The sequence below is a fragment of the Microcaecilia unicolor genome, chromosome 11 (assembly GCF_901765095.1).
Source record: "Microcaecilia unicolor chromosome 11, aMicUni1.1, whole genome shotgun sequence".
NCBI classification, from domain to species: Eukaryota; Metazoa; Chordata; class Amphibia; order Gymnophiona; family Siphonopidae; genus Microcaecilia; species Microcaecilia unicolor.
Window position 1 is genome coordinate 186,587,488 of NC_044041.1, and position 21,551 is coordinate 186,609,038.

At 41.8% G+C, this 21,551-nt stretch overlaps 1 protein-coding gene across 1 annotated transcript in view; it reads left to right on the forward strand.

Annotated features, from left to right (window-relative positions):
• The first annotated feature begins 13 nt into the window (after positions 1-13).
• SNRNP40 (small nuclear ribonucleoprotein U5 subunit 40) overlaps positions 14-21,551 on the forward strand; it is a 30,368-nt gene continuing 8,830 nt past the window's right edge. Inside the window, exons 1-6 of the mRNA XM_030219582.1 lie at positions 14-221; positions 4,996-5,125; positions 6,317-6,410; positions 10,371-10,536; positions 13,791-13,913; positions 17,271-17,391. Coding sequence (XP_030075442.1) covers positions 102-221; positions 4,996-5,125; positions 6,317-6,410; positions 10,371-10,536; positions 13,791-13,913; positions 17,271-17,391 — 754 coding nt within the window. The 5' untranslated portion in view covers positions 14-101. The remainder of the gene's footprint in view (positions 222-4,995; positions 5,126-6,316; positions 6,411-10,370; positions 10,537-13,790; positions 13,914-17,270; positions 17,392-21,551) is intronic.

Sequence of the window (21,551 nt, forward strand, 5' to 3'; positions counted from 1 at the left end):
GAGAGGTTTGGATTGGAAGCGGAAGTGACGTTTGTGTTTCATGGTGGCTGATTCTTCTCGGCCTGGTTGCTGGTGCCACTGAGTGAAGCCTGCGGTTCATTATGATTGAGCAGAACAAGAGGAAAGGGCAGGAGCTGGTGTTGCTGCCGCCCGCGGCTAAGAAAGGCCGACTTGAGCTGGTGGTGGCGGGCGCGGCGAGTCAGCAGGCGCTGTTGCAGGCGGTGAGGAGCCGGTGCAGGGGAGGGAGTTGGGGGTCTGAGGGAGATGGAGGGAGGGAAGAGGTTTGGGGCTGAGAGGACGCATCCTGGGGAAGCTTGTCTGCGGAGATATCAAGTTACCCAGTTGCAGGTTTTGGGATAGTCCAGTATTTCTGACCAGCCCATCCAGGTGCATTATGGGGCCTGCAACACTGATTTCAATGGGTAGGATCAGGCACCACAAATGTCACACTGCTTTAGCATGTAAGCTCAAAATCAGCACTGTCCCATAATCTCTAGCCTGGAGATTTTGGGACAGTCCTGTATCTCTGATCACCCCACCCAGGTGCATTATGAGACCTGCAGTACTGATTTCAATGGGCAGGATCAGGCACCACAAATGTCACACTGCTTTAGCATGTAAGCTCAAAATCAGCACTGTTCCAAAATCTCTAGGCTGGAGATTTTGGGACAGTCCTGCATCTCTGATCATCTCACCCAGGTGCATTATGAGACCTGCAGTACTGATTTCAATGGGCAGGATCAGGCACCACAAATGTCACACTGCTTTAGCATGTAAGCTCAAAATCAGCACTGGCCCAGAATCTCTAGCCTGGAGATTGTGGGACAGTCCTGCATCTCTGATCTTCTCACCCAGGTGCATTATGAGACCTGCAGTACTGATTTCAATTGGTAGGATCAGGCACCACAAATCTCACACTGCTTTAGCATGTAAGCTCAAAATCAGCACTGTCCCAGAATCTCTAGCCTGGAGATTTTGGGACAGTCCTGCATCTCATCTCACCCAGGTGCATTATGAGACCTGCAGTACTGATTTCAATGGGCAGGATCAGGCACCACAAATGTCACACTGCTTTAGCATGTAAGCTCAAAATCAGCACTGTCCCAAAGTCTCTAGGCTGGAGATTGTGGGACAGACCTGCATCTCTGATCTTCTCACCCAGGTGCATTATGAGACCTGCAGTACTGATTTCAATGGGCAGGATCAGGCACCACAAATGTCACACTGCTTTAGCATGTAAGCTCAAAATCAGCACTGTTCCAAAATCTCAAGGCTGGAGATTTTGGGACAATCCTGCATCTCTGATCATCTCACCCAGGTGCATTATGAGAACTGCAGTACTGATTTCAATGGGTAGGATCAGGCACCACAAATGTCACACTGCTTTAGCATGTAAGCTCAAAATCAGCACTGTCCCAGAATCTCTAGCCTGGAGATTTTGGGACAGTCCTGCATCTCTGATCACCCCACCCAGGTGCATTATGAGACCTGCAGTACTGATTTCAATGGGTAGGATCAGGCACCTCAAATCTCACACTGCTTTAGCATGTAAGCTCAAAATCAGCACTGTCCCAGAATCTCTAGCCTGGAGATTGTGGGACAGTCCTGCATCTCTGATCATCTCACCCGGGTGCATTATGAGACCTGCAGTACTGATTTCAATGGGCAGGATCAGGCACCACAAATGTCACACTGCTTTAGCATGTAAGCTCAAAATCAGCACTGTTCCAAAATCTCAAGGCTGGAGATTTTGGGACAATCCTGCATCTCTGATCATCTCACCCAGGTGCATTATGAGAACTGCAGTACTGATTTCAATGGGTAGGATCAGGCACCACAAATGTCACACTGCTTTAGCATGTAAGCTCAAAATCAGCACTGTCCCAGAATCTCTAGCCTGGAGATTGTGGGACAGTCCTGCATCTCTGATCACCCCACCCAGGTGCATTATGAGACCTGCAACACTGATTTCAATGGGTAGGATCAGGCACCACAAATGTCACACTGCTTTAGCATGTAAGCTCAAAATCAGCACTGTCCCAGAATCTCTAGCCTGGAGATTTTGGGACAGTCCTGCATCTCTGATCTTCTCACCCAGGTGCATTATGAGACCTGCAGTACTGATTTCAATGGGCAGGATCAGGCACCACAAATGTCACACTGCTTTAGCATGTAAGCTCAAAATCAGCACTGTTCCAAAATCTCTAGCCTGGAGATTTTGGGACAGTCCTGCATCTCTGATCATCTCACCCAGGTGCATTATGAGACCTGCAGTACTGATTTCAATGGGTAGGATCAGGCACCACAAATCTCACACTGCTTTAGGATGTTAGCTCAAAATCAGGACTGTCCCAAAATCTCCAGCCTGGAACTGGGTAACTTGGCATCTCTGTAAATTTGTCCCTAGTGCCAGAGGTGCAGGGGAACTTCAGGCAGTGCTGCTTGAAAAATTTCATATATAGAAAGTGTTTTGTTCCGACTTCTGATTGGAAAAAATGTTACTGAAAGAAATCAGTCGAGGCCTTTTACAAAAGCCCTTTCACTATATACATATTTGGGAAAAATAAGCTAGTCATTAATGTATTCACATTCTGTAGCATCTTAAGCTTAAAACATTTAGGTTAGCTTTTATGTAGAACTACTTCAGTACAACTGTACTTAACTAAAATTCATCACATATGAACTGAGGTGTCAACATTTCAAAATGATTGGGGGTAACAAATTTTTATGATGCACTCCTAACCTGTAGTGACGGGTTGGGAATCCTGGAAAGCATTGGACGTCAAGAAGGATATGACGTCAGAGGAAGTGACGGGGGAGAGCTAGTTATATAATGAGTAAGGAAGCCATTCGAAGTTTAAAGACGCCATTAAGGGGCAAAGCAGTGGTGGAATAATATTGTTTGAAGAAAGAAAATACTAGCCCTTGAAATAGCCCGGTGGTGGCGAAACAGGGTTCTCCTGTTGGGCGTTTCTGTAGCTGACATTTTGGAAAAGAATGGACATTTAGAAGATACAAGCTAAGTTATAATTTTGATAGTGTTCACCGGCTTTATGGCGGGAAAAACAGCCTCTACCTTTTGTATTGTTTGAAGTGCATGCACTAGTATTTTGTGAATCAGAAGAGTGGAGTTTTTTTTGTGAAGACTAATGATTGAAGTAAGGAGTTCTCTTGTTTTGAATATATCATTGTAAAGAGAATTATTCCTGAGGGCTCTGAAGTCTTTTTTTCTCCACGTATTTTTTCATACATACATGTGCACTGGCACCTGCAATACAGGGTTGTCTATAGTAGAAAATTGAGTATATATTAGTGATAGTTTCTACTTTTCCTTTATTTTTTGGGTAACAAATTACCCCATCTTGGACATAATGGAGGACACAGATGGCTCCTATACCTGTAAATAAGATTCTGTGTGAATAGAGTAAATCTGCATAGCTGTAAAATAATGCTAGATCTAGTGCTGTGGTTCAGCAAATCAGCTGGACCAGGGAAAACTCATTTATCTTACCATCCTCAATGGCCTTCCATTCACTTAAGTACCTTCAGTAGAACTCATTTCACAGTCACCTACTGTAGAAGTGAATCCCTCCCGTTTCTTTACTTTCAGAAATATTCTACAGTCATGCTTGCAAACTCTCCAGGTTTCACTGGGTGACTCCATGAACCTGCATAAATTGAAAGCTCGTTATCTTAGGTATGTAGGTAGATACTGTCCTACCTATGAGCTAGAACTAGATAGCTCTGTTGTTACCTATGAAGTTGCTGAGGGAAGAGATGGTGAGCCTGTAGCAGGCAGGGTAGAACACAACAGAAAAAATATGAGCCACTCAGCTTCCAATCCAGCCATTTACTATTTTATTGCTGCAACTCTCTTATTTAAATAATTTCTTATATATCACCTGCAGTCTTGAAAGTTACCAAAACAGTGTACATTCAGGTACAATATATATTTTCTGTCCTACAGCACAAGGCAAAGGAGGTGAGGGACTAGAGCAGCAAGTCATGCAAGAGGGTCATGCCTAATAATGTCCCTGCTCACCTAACCCCAAGAGCTTTCCCACATTTCCTGGAAGACCTGGCAATCTGCAGATTCGTAGAGTATCTGAGTGAAACCTGAAGGGTGGTGGTAGGAGAGATGTGTATGGATTGATTAATGGGGGGGGAAGGTGGGCTAGTCAGAAGAGGCTAATTTGGGGTTCTGAACTGTGACCGTTTGACTTAAGGTCAGAACCAGGTGAGTCAGTCAGGGTGTTTGAAGATATGTAACTGAGAGGCTCACATAAGGCTTCTTTTAGAAAGCGGCGCTACTGATTAGCGTGTGCTGAAAACGAAGAAGCCCTTCCAATTCTCATGGGCATCTTTGCATTCAGCGCACGCTAATGGCGGTGCCGCTTTGTAAAAGGAGCCCATAATGTTTTGAAATGGATTATGAAATCCCTGGGACTAACTTGGCTATTGTGTATTTCCTGGAGTCAGGTAGTCACTTTGCAGAGAAGAAACTGAATGAGCAACTAAAGCCCTTGCATCTAATTAAGGGATCTTTAAGAGTCTGTGGCCATATTATTTATTTACAAAATTTATATTCTGTTCAATCTATTACAGCTGGATTATTTTTCAGAATGTGGAGCAAACTTATTAGGCAGGCAGTCATGAGTATTGTCACCCATTAGTCTGGGAATGAGCAACAGGGAAAGGGAGCTTCCTTTTAAGATCTGCTGGCTACTTCCAAGGGTGGCGGCCATTGGAGACTGGATGCGGAGTTATTTAAGAAATCTGTAAATTCAGAAATAAAGTAAGAAGCATGCTGCTATTATACAAAACCAAAATGTTTTGGCGTTCTGCATAATTAATTGCAGAAAAAGTGTTGTCATAAATTGTTTTTGATTTTTTAAAATTAGATACGTTCTCAAATTTGACTATTAAGTAACAGTTTATGTCACATTCTTTGTATAGGTTACAATCTTTTTTTTCTTTTTCTGTTCTATGCTTAAGGGCCCTCCTAGGACATCCAGCCTGCAGGCACCAATAATGCTGCTCTCTGGACATGAAGGAGAGGTTTACTGTTGCAAGTTTCACCCAAATGGAGCAACCTTAGCATCTGCAGGATTTGATAGACTAATATGTAAGTTCAGCAGTCAGGAAACTCCATGTCTGAACTAGTTTCAGTGCATTTTCACCCTAATTATAGACAGAATAGAAACATGACGGCAGATAAGGGCCAAATGGCCCATCCAGTCTGCCCATCCTCAGTGATCACTAACTCCTCCTTTTCCTAAGAGATCCTTCTTAAATTCTGACACAGTCTTCATCTCCACGACCCGGGAGGCCATTCCACGCATTCACCTCCCTTTCCGTGAAAGAGTATATCCTCAGATTCATCCTAAGCCTATTTCCTCAACTTCATCTTATGCCCTCTCATTCCAGAGGTTTTCTTCATTTGAAAAAGGCTCACCTCCTGTACATTAACGCCACTGAGATATTTGAGCGTCTCTGTCATATCCCCTCTCTTCCATCTTATACCTCAGGTTCATGAGCCTGTCCCTATATGTTTTATGACTGAGACTGCTGACCAAATTTGTAGCCGCCCTCTGGACCGACACCATCCTGTTTATATCTTTCCGTAAGTGTGGTCTCCAGAATTGCACATAGTAGTCTAAATGGGGCCCCACCAGAGACTCATAGAAGGGCACTATCACCTCTTTTATCCTGCTGGTCATCCCTCCCCTTATGCACCCGAGCATCCTTATGGCTTTGCGCATCGCCTTTTCTACCTGTGTGGCCACCTTAAGGTCATCAGACACAATCGCCCCCAAGTCCATTGATTGGGGAGGGGGGATGAATGTTTTTGAAGTTATAAAGTGTATTTCAAATGCTCTGTTTAAAAAGCATTCACCTTGGGATAAGGAGAGGTAGGACTACTTGAACAGACCTATGGTTTTAAAAACCTGATGACTAAGTACATAAGGACTGCCACGCTGGGAAAAGACCAAAGGTCCATCAAGCCCAGCAATCCGTCTCCGACAGCGGCCAATCCAGGCCCCAAGAACCTGGCAAAATCCCAAAATTTAATAACGATCAGTGGACCTTTCCTTCAGGAATCTGTCCAGACTGATGAGAGAACTTCAAAACCTAAGGAATCCTTATCTAACCACAGCTTATTTTGGTATCTTTATTGCAGTCACTCATTTTACATATACTAGCGTGATGACTTCTCTTTACTGTATAACTTTATTTCTTTAGTTGTTAAGTGGAAGAGACTGTCTACAGTTTGTTTTACTCTCTAATAGCTGTCCGTGTTTTTGTTCTGTTCTAGTGCTGTGGAATGTATATGGAGACTGTGAGAACTTTGCTACCCTTAAGGGGCACAGTGGTGCTGTTATGGAACTCCATTATAACACAGATGGCAGGTGAGTGCACAAAAATGTCAGTTTGAGACCCCCTTGAAAACTAAGGGACCCTTTTACCAAGCAGTGCTAAAAGGTGGCCTGCTGTAGCCCCAATGTGAGTCTTTCCCGCACACTGAGGCCACTTCTAGCGCTGCTGGTAAAAGGCACATCTGTCTGTTTTTCTGATTTTATTTATGACATTTAGATCCCACATTATCCTGAAAACAAGCTCAAGTTCGGTGTGGCCTACAGTTTAAATTAAAAGCACAGAGTTTGAATTTCAACGATAGTGAAGTGGTCTGATGAAATGGCTGAGAGTAACAGATTAGCAAATAAGCTACAAATAGTGGACATATTGATAGGTAGTACAGAAAAGAGACGAGATTATCAGTTGGTTATTATATTAACTGATGTAATGAATTCTGGAATGAACTGGTGAAGAAATGAGTTTTTAGCAATTTTTGGAATTGTAAGTAGTTAGGATGAAATGTAATAGATTTTGGGAGAGAGTTCCAATATATTCGTGAAAATCAGGAGAAAGTACTGATTTATGTACCTCATTTTTAAAATTTGGTGGACGAAGTATGAGTGGGTCCCTGGCTTCAAGGAAGGCTTTATTTGAAGACTAGTGGAACCATGCCCGTTTCCTCAACAATGAAACGGGCCTAGGTAGGCTGTCAGGTAAGCTTTTTTTTTTTTTCTCTCTCCCCTGCCCTCCCCTCCATGTCCAGTTATTCTCCTCTTCCCTGCCCTCCCATCCGTGTCCCGCGATTCTCTCCTCTACTGTCCTCCCATCCCATCCATGTCCATCAATTCTCCTCTGCCCTCCCCTTCCTTCCTCCCTCCCTCCCTTCAATGTCCCGCGATTCTGTCCTCCCCTTGATTTGTACCTGAACATTCTCTGGCTGGCTGGCGCTGGCTTCCGTTCCGTTCATAACATCCCTTCTGACGTCAGCCAGCCTCCAGCGTTCCCTTCCCTCTCACTGTTCCACCCTCTGACGTCATTACATCTTGACAATGAGGGGGAATGGAATGCTGGAGGCTGGCTGACGTCAGGAGGGATGTTACGAACCCAGGCAGCCAGACATGGAACGTTGGAGGTGCAAATTATTATATAGGATATTTCTGATAATGGCCAGTCACTAATTTCCCCATTAACAGGTAGCCATTAGTGCATGAGCCCTTAACACCACCTATTTTGTAGATAGTAAGGTCTCGTGCACTAATCAGCATATGGTAATGCCCATATGCTAACAGATTAGCATAGCCGTGCCCACTTTCCGCCCCCTATGCACCAATTCCAAAACTACCGCGGGACACCTCAGCAAGCCCCACAATAGTACATTTTGATAAGCATGGGTTAATGCTTACCGCAGGTTAGTAAAAGGACCCCTATCCGACTCCTAAGCCCTTTACATGCTGTCATTTTTCTGGTCAACGTTTTGGAACAGTCATCTTTCACAGTGGAATTGGCCCCAGGTTACCACAAACTGACAGTTCTGCATGCCTCTGCTCTCCTGGTGGTTTGTGTTGTATGTTAAAAGTAAGAAGGAACATTAAAGAAATAAAAAAATGTACACAGCACTTCCCAAATCTGTCCTGGGGCTCCTACAGTTGGGGTTTCGGGATATCCACAATAAATGTACCTCAGTTAATTTGCATGTATTAATTTCCGCTGTGGCTGTGCTGAAAAACTGATTGGCTGTGGGATCACTAGAACAGGTTAGGAAAGTCCTATGTGGACGTTTTCTGGGTCCTCTCTGCCTGTTCTTTCTGAAAACAGAGGTGCACCCGGTTAAAGAGAAGAAATATTTTAAATGTAGTTAAATGATAGTTTTGATTGCTCTTGAGGTCCTATTTGACTAATGGCTGTGCATATCAGAGGGAAACATTTTGAGTCCATATTGTAATAAAGGAAGTACACAGTCCTTGTTTAGAGTATGTAGATTTTTACAATAAAATAGTTTTTTGTGTTATTGAGGTTGGGATAGGTATTAGAACATCCATTGGAGCTGAACATCCAACAATAATCCAGTCCAGCTATATGAGGAGAGAGCTGATTTGCAGAGTGGGGACTTCTCTCAAACTGAAATACAGGACAAAGACTTGTACATGTGTAGAACATTTAAAAGGATGTGTAAAGGCCAAAGGTGTGAGGCGGGTATGAGCACCCTTTATTGGGCGTAATAATATTTTTCGGACTATAAGACGCACTTTTTTCCCCCCAAATTTGGGAGGAAAATGGGGGGTGCGTCTTATAGTCCGAAGGTAGCGAGGTCCGATTTCGGGATCGCCCTCCCCCCGAGTTCGGGATCGCCCTCCCCTACTCACGTCACGTGATGTTCTCTGGTGGTCTAGTGACGTCGGGGCAGGAAAGAGCGGCCATTTTGGATCTCGCCGAGACCGTCAGGCAGCATACAGGAGGACGGAGAGCAGCGCGCTGGGCAGGAAAGAGGGGGCTCTTTCCTGCCCCGACGTCACTAGACCACCAGAGAACATTGCGTGACGTGAGTAGGGGAGGACGATCCCGAACTCGGGACAAGACACACCGGAGCACCTAGGTTTTAGAGGAGGGAAAAAGGAAAAAAAAAAATTTCCTATTTCCCTCCTCTAAAACCTAGGTGCGTCTTATGGTCCGGTGCGTCTTATAGTCCGAAAAATACCATTTTCAGCAAGATACAAGGAGGAAATGCAGTACTTGTATTTGGAGGGGTGTTTGGCAGTGGTTCTCCCTGTTTGTATATATTGAGGGGCATTTTCAAAAAAATGTCTTAGTCTGAAAAAAAAAAAAAGTCCTGTTCATAACATCCAAACCCCCTCCGCCCCCCACCCCCTCCGGGGTTCATCTCACAGACATAATCAACCAGGAAAAACGTCTAGATTTCCTGTTCAATTATGGCTGTGAGATGGACGTTTTTGCACTGAAAACATCCAAAATGAATAGTCATTTTCCAAAGTGAAATGTCCAACTTTTGAATGACGAAAAGCCAATGACATGAACATCTGTCTGGCATCATTTGGCCATATGGATATCCCTGCAGAACAGAGTAGCAACCTAGTGCTTATGTAGTGGACTGTAAACTAAGGGACACAAGTTCAAACCCCACCATAACTTTTTTTTTTTTTGTAAATTTGATCCCTCCAGGGCCTGAGAAATACCTGTTGTACCTGAATGTACACCCCTTCAATAGCCTTCAGGCTTGCAGGTTTCTTTTATGTATTTTTCAGTTTCTGGAAGGCTCAGAATTATTTAAAAAAAAATAAATAAAAGTTGAATTTAGAGTTGAACCTGTGTCCCTTGGTTGACAGTCTATTGCACTAACCACTAGGTTACTCCTCTGACCTGCTTGCTGCTTTCTTCAGAATGGCCATAATATCTGCAGCTGGCATAGAGCCTGGTTTTCCTTTCCAGTTTCACTTTCGACGGAGGGGACAGTAACCACTGGGGGGGGGGGAGGGTTAAATAGGGGTTATACCTTAATCCCTTCTGTGGTCAGCTTCTCAATTAGAGCAACTTTCTGTCACTTGAATGTGATTGAAACAAGTCTAGATGAACACGTCCTTTTTAGACATGGACGTTTCTTCCCGTTGGATGTCCTACCTTTGGTTCCTCCCAAGTCCTGCCAAAAACACACTCTTTTGCTATTTGGACGAACGTGCACTGTGAAATGCACAAAATCAGGATTTGGCCGTCTTTAGCAGATGAACTTAAGACATCCATCTGCTTTGAAAATGAGCACATTGTAATGTAATTTATTTCAACACCTGAGATATAAACTTAGAAAAAAGAGGAAATAATGGGGACCTCATGAATTGTTTACTGAATGGTGGGATGGTGGTGGTACTACATAGTTTCTGTTAGCCTATGGCATGTAGAGCTAAGTGGTTTTATTTTGCTTTGTTTTTTTTTTGTTTTTTTTTGGGGGGGGGGGTTCCCCTCCCCTTGCACAGTCCTGAAATGTGTGCTTGTTTATTTTCCAGCTTACTGTTTTCAGCCTCCACAGACAAAACTGTAGCAGTGTGGGACAGTGAGACAGGGGAAAGAATTAAAAGGCTGAAAGGCCACACTTCATTTGTTAATTCCTGTTACCCGGCACGAAGAGGACCCCAGCTAGTCTGTACCGGTAGTGATGATGGAACAGTGAAGGTTGGTAGTTGCTGTTTTCTGGGTGGTAGGAAATAATAAAACCTAAAGACCACGAGGTCCGTCTCATCTGCCCGTTTTTGTTGTTGTTTTTTTATTTATGCAGTACAGGTTTACATTGCTACATGATGTCTGGCTTTTTGCTTTCCCATCTTCATGACTACTGATCTCTGCTTATCCTGGGATTTTATGCTTTTTATTACTGTTTTGGCTGCACTGAGAAGCTGTTTTGATATATCTACCACTCTTCCTTCATCTACTCTGTTGCCTCTTGTACATTGCTTCCTTTGAGAGATTTTGAATGTCTGTCACATCCCTTTTATTGTGAATACCTCAACATTACATAAATAACTGTCTAAGAGTACATCCCCGCAGAGAATATGCGACACATAAAATTAGGTTTGTTTTTTTTGTTTTGTGTTTCGTAATGGTCTTCATTTTAGATTATGAATGAAGATCACATCTTTATGCTTGCTGCACAGAGTAATAGAAATTCAACATGTGTATTGCTGAACCAAAAAAAAACAAATTGAGCTCCTTTGAGGCTTTTCCTTCCTTTCTCAACAAATATTTTGCATTGTTTCATCATTTCTTATTTTTGTGGATTATTCTGCTATTATTGCTTTATTGCGCTGATATTCCCGCACGCATTTTTTTTGTTTCTTTACTTGTTGCTGAACCAAAGCCATTGATCAATGGTGTGGTTAATGTCTAATAATGACCAGGTGGGCCTTAGTATTTGTGTGGCACACCTGCATGTACTAGTGTGCTAAACATTTGGTAGTTCCAGGTTAAAGTATGAGACTATATAGTACATTCAGAGTAACCTATATGTTTATTATATGGATGGGAGATTGGGTGTAGATTTTGGTTAGCTATTAGGAGGCTCTGTTATTTTTATGTGTTTGTACTGTTTTTTGTTGTTGTTGTTGTACTAATGAAACCACCAAAACAAATCCGCTGGTTGAAAAATGACAGATCTGGTCGGTCGGAGGGGGCAGAATTCCAAGATGGCGGCCGAGTAAGATGTCGGGAAGAAAGCTCCGCTGTTTTTTGCTCTACTCCTGCAACATTTTTGCCTTAACTATCTGGAAGTTTTAAACAATATGCCTAAAAGGAGAGGTAAAGCGCGAGCAAGCCCCGTTACTCCCTCCTTACCTCGAGCTGGAACGATGGAGCACTTCCTTTTACCGGGCACAGCGTCGGGGACTGCTTCGCTGCTGGAGGGTTTAGGGAGAGGTCTCCCGTTCCCCCAGCTTGAACATGAGATATCCTTTAGCCCCGAGATGAGGCTTCCTCCTCCTATGCCGGCTACAACGTCGATCTCGGACCAGAGACCCCTTGGTGCGCAAGTCGCGACGGGGTTTTCTGGCACGGGCCCTGAGTCGGCGTTTGAGAAGCCGAGGACTCCTTCTGTGGAAGACGCAGAAGTGCAGAGAGGAGAGATTGTTCCTGTGGGAGAGCTTAGAGTGGTAGGAGGTCAGTCAACTTTGCCTGCAACCTCAACGATTGATTTTTCAAGTAAGTCGTTTCTACCTGAAAAGCCCCAACAAATAACTTTGGATAACATATGGGAAGCGCTTGTAGGTTTAGAAGCCTCATTCACTCAACAATTTACTCAGTTAAATAAAAAATCCACACTAGATAATGAAAGGATCACTGAAATGGATATGAGGTTAAAGTCTGTGGGCAAGGAGGTTGAAACTAATTCTTCTGCAATTAAAAACTCTCAACAAATACAAATAAATTTAATAAAAGAGAATATGTACCTTCAAAATAGGATTGAAGTATTGGAGAACTATCAACGCTCAAATGCTCTCAGACTGATAAATTTTCCTAAACAAGTTGCTATCTCCCCATTGATAACCTTTAAGCAATATTTAACAGATGCTTTAAAAATACCAGAAAAAACACATCCACCTATTTCAAAGATTTTTTATATAGAACCGTTTCGTAAGAAAGACTCTTCACAAAGGGAAGAAGTTAAAAACCAATCATTGGACTTAAATTTGACTCAGATTATTGAAGGAGACAATGAGGGTTTAACAACAGCAACACTTAAAGTGATTTTCATACTTCAACCGGATAGAGACTGGATCCTCAAACAATTTTTCCTAAATAAGAGACCTGATTTCCTAAATTGCAAGAAGGATGTATCCGGATGTCTCTAGAAATACTCAAAAGAAAAGACAAGAATTTCTGAAACTGAGACCCAAGGCAATACAACTTGGAGCCTTATTTTGGCTGAACTTTCCCTGCAATTGCGTGATAAAACTTAATTCAATTAAGTATGTATTTTTTGAGGCTAATCAATTAAACTCTTTTTTGGAGACAAAGTTGAGAGACTTACATCCTCCATTATCAGGAACACTAATAACTTCAACTCCATAATAATTGTATATTGCTTGGTATCCTTATATCTGCCTCCATTTGTTAAATTTTGAAGTTAGCTTCAAAAATTGGAATATTTGCCTGAAAATTGTGTAATTCTCCCCTATATTGTGGACTATAGACGAGTAATGATCTTCTTGTTATAATAAAATTTTTTTTTTCTTTTCTTTGATGTATTTTCAAGAATTTACCAAGATACTAAATCGTCTTTATCTGTAATCAAGATATAATGCTTGAATTTAATTTGAAATGAATAAATAAATAAAATAAAAAAAAAGAAAAATGACAGATCTAATAGTATGCCAGAAATTAACGGAAGGAAAAAAAGCCTCAAAGAGCTAAAAAAACCTTTCAGGATTCAGGGGGTCTTTTATTAAAGTGTGCTAGCGTTTTTAGCGTGCGCTGAACACTGGAGACGTCCATAGGAATACATTGATGTTTATCGCACGCCTATTTTTAGCGCGCACTAAAAACGCTAGCACGCTTTAGTAAAAGACCCCCTTAAAGAACTAAAGGGATCTATAAATATCTCCACCCTTTCATCATTGGCAAAAAACCTTCCTTAAAAATGTTTCACTTTTCATCAAGTGGATTTGTTGTAGTGTTTTCCTTAGTACTTTTGGTTAATACACACCTGAGTGTTTTTTGGAATATATAAACTTTATAAATAACATGCAAAGTGGGACCAACACTGATAGCTGTGAAGTATACCTTCCAGTTGGTGTTTTATGGTTGAACACGGTAAGCTACGTAGATGGTGCTGGTGGCGAGCGCTGTTCTTGCTCAGTCACAGCTGAGGTTGGGGGGGGAGGGGGGGAATAAGTGGCAGAGAGACAGTCACATTGTCTGTGGTTTTTGTCCTTCAGCTGTGGGATATCCGAAAGAAAGCTGCTATACAGACCTTTCAGAACACTTATCAGGTACTGGCTGTCACGTTCAATGACACTAGTGACCAAATTATTTCTGGAGGGATTGACAATGATATCAAGGTAAGTACAGGGTTTTATAGACCCAGTTAATTTTGATAGCCATTTATTTTACACGGTTGACTATATATAAATGTGACCATTACAGATAATGCAAGCTGTCAAGTGTGATGCATAGATCTACAGGTCAAAGTTAATCTTCTGGTCTAGTTGCCTGGAAGGGTAGGGAAGTGATTTGCTGTTTTGTTAAAATAAAACTATCTAATGCAGGCAAACTTTTAGGCCCAAGGGCCACATTGTGAACCATTACTGTCTAAAGCTAGGTTTGGGGAGGGGGGCTATAGGTTGACCTATAAGTGCATTCACTCTGCAGCTCCTCACTACCTCTCCACCCTCATCTCTCCCTACACTCCTTCCCTAGAACTCCGTTCACTAGGCAAATCTCTCCTAATTGTACCCTTCTTCTCCATCGCTAACTCCAGACTCTGCTCCTTCTATCTCGCCGCACCTTATGCCTGGAATAGGCTTCCTGAGCCATTATGTCTAGCTCCATCCCTGGCTGCCTTCAAATCCGGGCTAAAGACCTACCTGTTTGATGCTGCTTTCAACTCCTACTACTACTACTTAACATTTCTAGAGCGCTACTAGGGTTACGCAGCGCTGTACAATTTAACAAAGAGAGACAGTCCCTGCTCAAAGAGCTTACAATCTAATAGGGCCTAGGGCCCAATATAGTGATAATCTAGCTCCATCCCTCTTATAGTCGCCTCCTCCCCCCATGAAATTATCCCCTATGCGCCCAAATCCTCCAGAGTGAAACTGGGAGGACAGGCTTTCAAAAGTTTGTGGCACAATGGTTAAATAGAGCATAGTTTGACACCCCTTCGAGGTGGGGCAGACTTATATATGTCCACCCCAATCTCCAAATCAATGGCCTATCAAGTAAAAATCTCCGCTACCCCAGGTACCTCAATCTTACATTCCTTCTACTCGGAAGCCCGTCAATCCAAAATTATGCCGTACCATACTTACTCCTGACTTGTAACTTTTATCTTATCCTTATGTGTCCTTCTGTCTGTCCTTCCCTTCTCCTTTTTGGTCCTGTCTGTTTGTCCTGATTTAGATTGTAAGCTCTTTTGAGCAGGGACTGTCTTTTCTTCATGTTCAATTGTAAAGCGCTGCATACGACTGGTAGCGCTATAGAAGTGATTTATAGTAGTAGTAGTAGTAGTATAAGGAGTGGTAGAGCAGAGGTCCCCTCTAGGTTGTGGACTATTTGAATTCAGATCCTGAGAGTAATCAGGCTTTTGAAGGATCTGTTGTATTTGGGTATATGATGTTGAATGCTTGTATGTGTTCTTACTTCATATACCACATACCAGGACTTTCCAGCAATTCCTGCTGGTTAGGTCACCAGAAGTGAGCTTCCCTGCTGTTCTAGTGACTGGTTAGAGTTTGTATGAAAATCCTGCTTTCACTTCCAGGTTGTCAATACTGACTCCATGATTGCTTTTCCAAGCTGTCACCGAGGGGTATGTTTACTAAGGTGCATTAGCGTTTTTAACACGCCTGTAAATTTAAGGCGCGTTAAACGCTAACGCACCTATACATTTCTATGGGCGCGTTAGCGTTTAATGCGTGTAAACCATTTATGTGCATTAAAAGTGCTAGCTAACGCGCCCATAGCGCCATTTAGTAAATATATGTATATGTCATTGATAGGGCAGTTTGTAACTCATTTTACTAAAGGCTTGGTGAATATGGAGCCTTTCTTAAAATACAGATAAGACCATAGGAAAAATGTGTATTGACTGTAGATACAGCAGGAACAGCCATTTTACAAAAAACAAAGCAGAGTTTGTTTGCTGGTTTGGTTTTGAACACCAAAGGGGTGAGCACAAGTTGCCCCCCCCCCCCCCCACCCCAGAAAAAAATCACACCTCAGATCACCAGATCCAAATAAACAGTGAGCTGGTTTACTTAGGTGTACCTTGGAACAGATATGGTTGCAAATTTCCCTCCATCAGCATTTACATCTGTATTGTGGTTGGGTCAGCCCTGCCTATTTTGCAACTATTAGGCAAGATTAGGCATTGCCTAGGTGGCAGCTTCTTTTGGGGGGTTGGGGGGGGTAGGGAGGAAGCAGTCAGTGGTAAAACAATAGATCCCAACAGCCATATAAACTGAAAGAACCATCAGTGCATACTTCTACCTGCCTCAAAGTACTACTACTACTTAGCATTTCTATAGCGCTGCCAGGGTTACGCAGCGCTGTACAAGTTTAAACACGGGGAGGGACAGTCCCTGCTCAAGAGAGCTTACAATCTAACGGTAACAGACTACGTAGTCAGTGTAGGTAACAGGAATGGGGAAGGTGGTTAGGCGCCAAAAGCAAGGGAGAAGAGATGGGCCTTGAGTAAGGACTTGAAGATGGGCAGGGAGGGTGCATGGCGTAAGGGCTCAGGAAGTCTGTTCCAGGCATAAGGTGCTGCGAGGCAGAAGGGGCGGAGTCTGGAGTTAGCGGTGGTGGAGAAGGGTACAGATAGGAGTGATTTGTCCTGAGAGCGGAGGTTACGGGTGGGAACATACGGGGAGAGGAGGGTAGAGAGGTAATGGGGGGCAGCAGATTGAGTGCACTTGAAGGTCAATAGGAGAAGCTTGAACTGTATACGGTAGTGGATTGGGAGCCAGTGAAGCGACTTGAGGAGAGGGGTGATATGAGAGTATCGGTTCACGCGGTAGATAAGACGTGCGGCGGAATTTTGGACAGATTGAAGGGGGGATAGGTGGCTAAGCGGGAGGCCAGCGAGGAGAAGGTTGCAATAGTCAAGACGAGAGGTAACGAGCGAGTGGACGAGGGTTCGGGTGGTCTGTTCAGAGAGGAATGGGCGAATTTTGCTAATATTATAGAGGAAGAAGCGACAGGTCTTAGCTGTCTGCTGGATATGGGCAGAGAAGGAGAGGGAGGAATCGAAGATGACTCCGAGATTGCGTGCTGAAGAGACGGGGAGGATGAGGGTGTTGTCAACAGAGACGGAAAGTGGGGGAAGAGGAGAAGAGGGTTTGGGTGGAAAGATAAGGAGCTCAGTCTTTGCAGTGGCTTCAGAAAATTGTCCTCATTTCTGTGTGCATGCACACATGAACTGGTCCTGAAAATAGAAAATACCTGTATAATTTTCAGGTCTACCTAAATCCTGCCCACAGCGTACCCCCTTGAAATCTATGCATGCTGTGGGTATAAGTTTCTTTTCTAAATCACAAGTTACATTCCTGACTAATTTTATCCATGTAGAAATGTGTACAGAACAAGTTTCACCAAGGCAGACCTGTAAACTCTAGTTAGTCACAAGAACTGTGTTTAAATATAAAGGTTTTTATAATTCATGGAAAGTCAAGTAAGGAACTGTATTCTGTTTGAAGGTGTGGGATCTCCGTCAGAATAAGCTAATGTACACCATGCGTGGTCATGCGGACTCCGTGACCGGCCTGAGCCTCAGCTCGGAAGGTTCCTATCTGCTCTCTAACTCAATGGATAACTCAGGTAAGGGGAATATTCTATATCTGAGAAATAGAACTGGTCTGTCAGTAGGTACTCTTGGCACACTATCATATATATTGAAGGCCTGAATCTCAACATAGAGATGATGGCTGATATATTCCTGTACTTGGTGGTTTAATTTCTTGTAAATAACCAGAAAAGAATGACTTATGGATTCAAGGGAGTTTTTTTTTCTTTTCTTTTTTTGTTTTGAAGGAGTTTAATCACAAGTTTTCTGAAGTAACATCTTTTTAAATCACCCCTGTAATTCTGCTTTTCTCAGATAACTTAATTTTATAGCAGGTCACCTAGGATTGGAGGTGGAGAAATTACCTATTTTATAAAGACGGCTGGTGGGAGATATGATAGAGGTCTATAAAATAATGAGTGGAGTTGAACGGGTAGATGTGAAGTGTCTGTTCACGCTTTCCAAAAATACTAGGACTAGGGGGCATGCGATGAAGCTACAATGTAGTGAATTTAAAACGAATCGGAGAAAATTTTTCTTAACGTGTAATTAAACTCTGGAATTCATTGCCAGAGAATGTGGTAAAGGTGGGTTAACTTAGCGGAGTTTAAAAAAGGGTTGGATGGCTTCATAAAGGAAAAGTCCATAGACCGTTATTAAATGGGCTTGGGGAAAATCCACTATTTCTGGGATAAGCAGTATAAAATGTTTTTAAAATTTTTGGGATCTTGCCTGGTATTTGTGACCTAGATTGGCCACAGTTGGAAACAGGATGCTGGGCTCGATGGACCTTTGGTCTTTCCCAGTATGGCAATACTTATGTACTTAAAGACACGTAAATGCCTCTGTGTCTATAAAATACTACACAGATCCTGCAGTAATTGCACCCACATTGACGCAATGAACAGCAATGCCTGCTTGGGAGCAAGCAACCCTGCACAAACCTGTCCCCTGTACATGCCTAATCCAGAGTCATTTACAAGTGCATGCCTGATTACACAGCACCATTTTTAAGCATCTTCTAATTTTTATAAAAGCCCTTTTATGCACGTTTTGTGTTTTAACTCAAAAAATCTTTATAAAATTGTCTTGTTGTTTTATGTCCTTGCAAAGCCTCTGTCTATACTGCTTTCTGAATAGACAACACCAGAAAGGCTTTCCAAATCCCCATCAAAACCAATTCAAAAACTGAGTAGATTAAGAATCGAAAATGTAATAAAAAATGTCTTTTTAACAAATAAATAAAATCCAATGTAGTCCCCGTTTCGTCCAATAGGGGCTGCTTCAGGGGTATACAACTAAAAAAAATATATAAGGAGAAATAAAATTAAAATTGAATTTTATTCTCTACAATCAATACAGAAAAGTGTGTATGAAATCCAAAGATAATGGATATATGTACAAACAAAGCTGGAAAAATGTGTGTTACAAGAGATGTGCCACGCAGACTGAGAGACAATAATCCCTAATAAGAAAATGGAGGGTATTGAAAAAATAGTAAAGTTCAATCAAAAAGCTGGATCATGCTCAAGAAATTGTGGGCTGTCAGTATAAAAACTTGATATACAAGAAGATGCAGCTACCTACCCTCCTATAACTCAGCCACAATGAACTGCTGAAAAACAATTCAAAACAAAGTCAAATGATCAAACAAAAAAAAACCACATCTTCAAAACCATTATACGTACCAGGTAAATGAAGTCCTAACAGATGGTGGAACCGAGAAATGATCGTTACGATCTGAAAAAGCTGAGCGATGTAGCAACAACATCCATTTGTAAAAATCATCCTTCCATTTAGCCATAAGGCAAACAGGTAGACCAAAAATTGTTTACCAAATCATAACAAATGACGCCAGCTTACAGATTGCTTACTGCTCTCTACACTGACCCAACTGAGACACCAGTGCATTATGGGTATTTAAATCCTACACGAACCCTAAAATAAAGTCTCAAAACAAGCAACTGTAAAAATTTGTTATGATGAATGATAATAAGGCACAAATGCCTTGGTCCCTCTGCGAAAATACTATTTTAAGAGAAGTTTAGTAATAGTAATTTCAGAAATGCTCCAAGGCATTTGTGCCTTATCTTAAATTTTGAGACTTTATTTTAGGGTTCGTGTAGGATTTAAATATCCATAATGCACTGGTGTCTGGTTGCTTATTACTCTCTGCACTAATCTGTAAGCTGGCGTCATTTGCTCTGATTTGATAAGTAATTTTGGGTCTACTTATTTGCCTTATGGCTAAATGGAAGGATGATTTTTACAAAGGGATGTTGTTGCTACATCGCTCAGCTTTTTCAGATCGTAACGATCATTTCTCGGTTCCACCATCTGTTAGGACTTCATTTACCTGGTACGTATAATGGTTTTGAAGATGTGGTTTTTTTTTGTTTGTTTGATCATTTGACTTTGTTTTGAATTGTTTTTCAGCAGTTCATTGTGGCTGAGTTATAGGAGGGTAGGTAGCTGTATCTTCTTGTATATCAAGTTTTTATACTGACAGCCCACAATTTCTTGAGCGTGATCCAGCTTTTTGATTGAACTTTACTATTTTTTTTCAATTCCCAACATTTTCTTATTAAGGATAATTGTCTGTCAGTCTGCATGGCACATCTCTGCTAACACACTTTTGTCCAGCCTTGTTTGTACATAAATTTATGTGTGATGGAATGTACTTTTATGTATTGTCTATATATGCACATTGTCTCTGGTTTCCATACACACGTTTTTGTATTATGATTGTAGAGAATAAGGTTCAATTTTAATTTTTTGTCCTTATTTATATTTTTTCAGTTGTATACCTCTGAAACAACCCCTAGAGTGACACATGGACCACATTTGTTAATAAAGGACATTTTATTAAATGTAGGACTTTTAATCCACTCATTTTTTTGACACTACTGCTTTCTGATACCTTCTATAATTTCTTTTACTGAGTAACAATCATTAAAGCCTTTCCATAATGCAAATACCGACAGGTTACCACAAAATAAGAATTAGGACATTCTGGCTCTTCCCAGCCTGATAAGGAATTATATACTGGCTCTGTAGGTAACCAGCTATTTTTCAATGCACTACATAGAAAAGAAAAATAAATAAATAAATGAAATTCCTGTTTTCCTCATCTGTGGGAGAATGACAGTCTACTTCATGTGTGCGTTTGCCATTACATCTGCACTCCAAGCTACACCATGTGGCTTCTAGCAAAAGTGTATAGCTCTCTCACGCCCAATTATTTTATTATTATTCCTTTACAAGGCTTGATATATCACTTTATGACAAAATATAGCTTCTGAGCGAATTAAATTAAAACGCTACATTGCTGGAGAAAGGCAAAGTGAAGCTAAGAGTGAGCAGAGTAGGCTAGAGAGAAGAGGTGAGTTTTCAAAGAGGACTTGAATTTGGTGTTGGAGGATTCTGAGCAAAGGTGGGGTGGGTAGGGCATTCCATAGTCTGGGCCCAACATAACTGAGAGCCGATGCACGTGTGGATTCAAGTCTGATAATGGAGGGAGGGGGAAGTTGATGCAGACCAGCATTTGTGGAACAAAGTGAGCGAGCGGGTGTGTAGGGCATGAGGAGGCAGGAAAGGTAGTGGCAGCCAGTCAACAGATTTCCTGCACACTTTTTAATTAGACATACCTGTTTTGTATTCTTGGTAGCCCATGAATCAGTCCAATCCATTTCCATAAAATTAAGCCCAATTGACAACTACTGTGACTTGTTGGAAGGGTGCGACTCAATCCATTTCACCAACGTTTTATAAGTTTACTGCCAGTAATAATGAGCTGTCTCTATCCTGGCCAATAGTGTCAAATATTAATACTGAAGACTCTGTCTGAAACCCTTCAGTATGGAAACATCCTGCCAAGAACCCTTGATTTTCTCACATTCAGCGAGTCTGCATTAAGGAGCTACACATTTAATACATCTATTGGACTGCAGCCATCTTAGCTTATACTCTTAACTTAATCAATAAAGCCGCCAGAAATGATTTTAAATTGCCTTCCTTTTAACCTAATGTTAAGTGATGCTTTTCCAGACTATATCAACAAAAACTTACATCATTCTGTGCCAGGGTAGTGTTTAAAATGACTCAATTCAGCACAAATGATAAGGGTTTCATTCTATATAGAGCAATTATTTTTCATCTTGATTATTATTAGAAAAAAAAAAACAGTTCAGTTTAA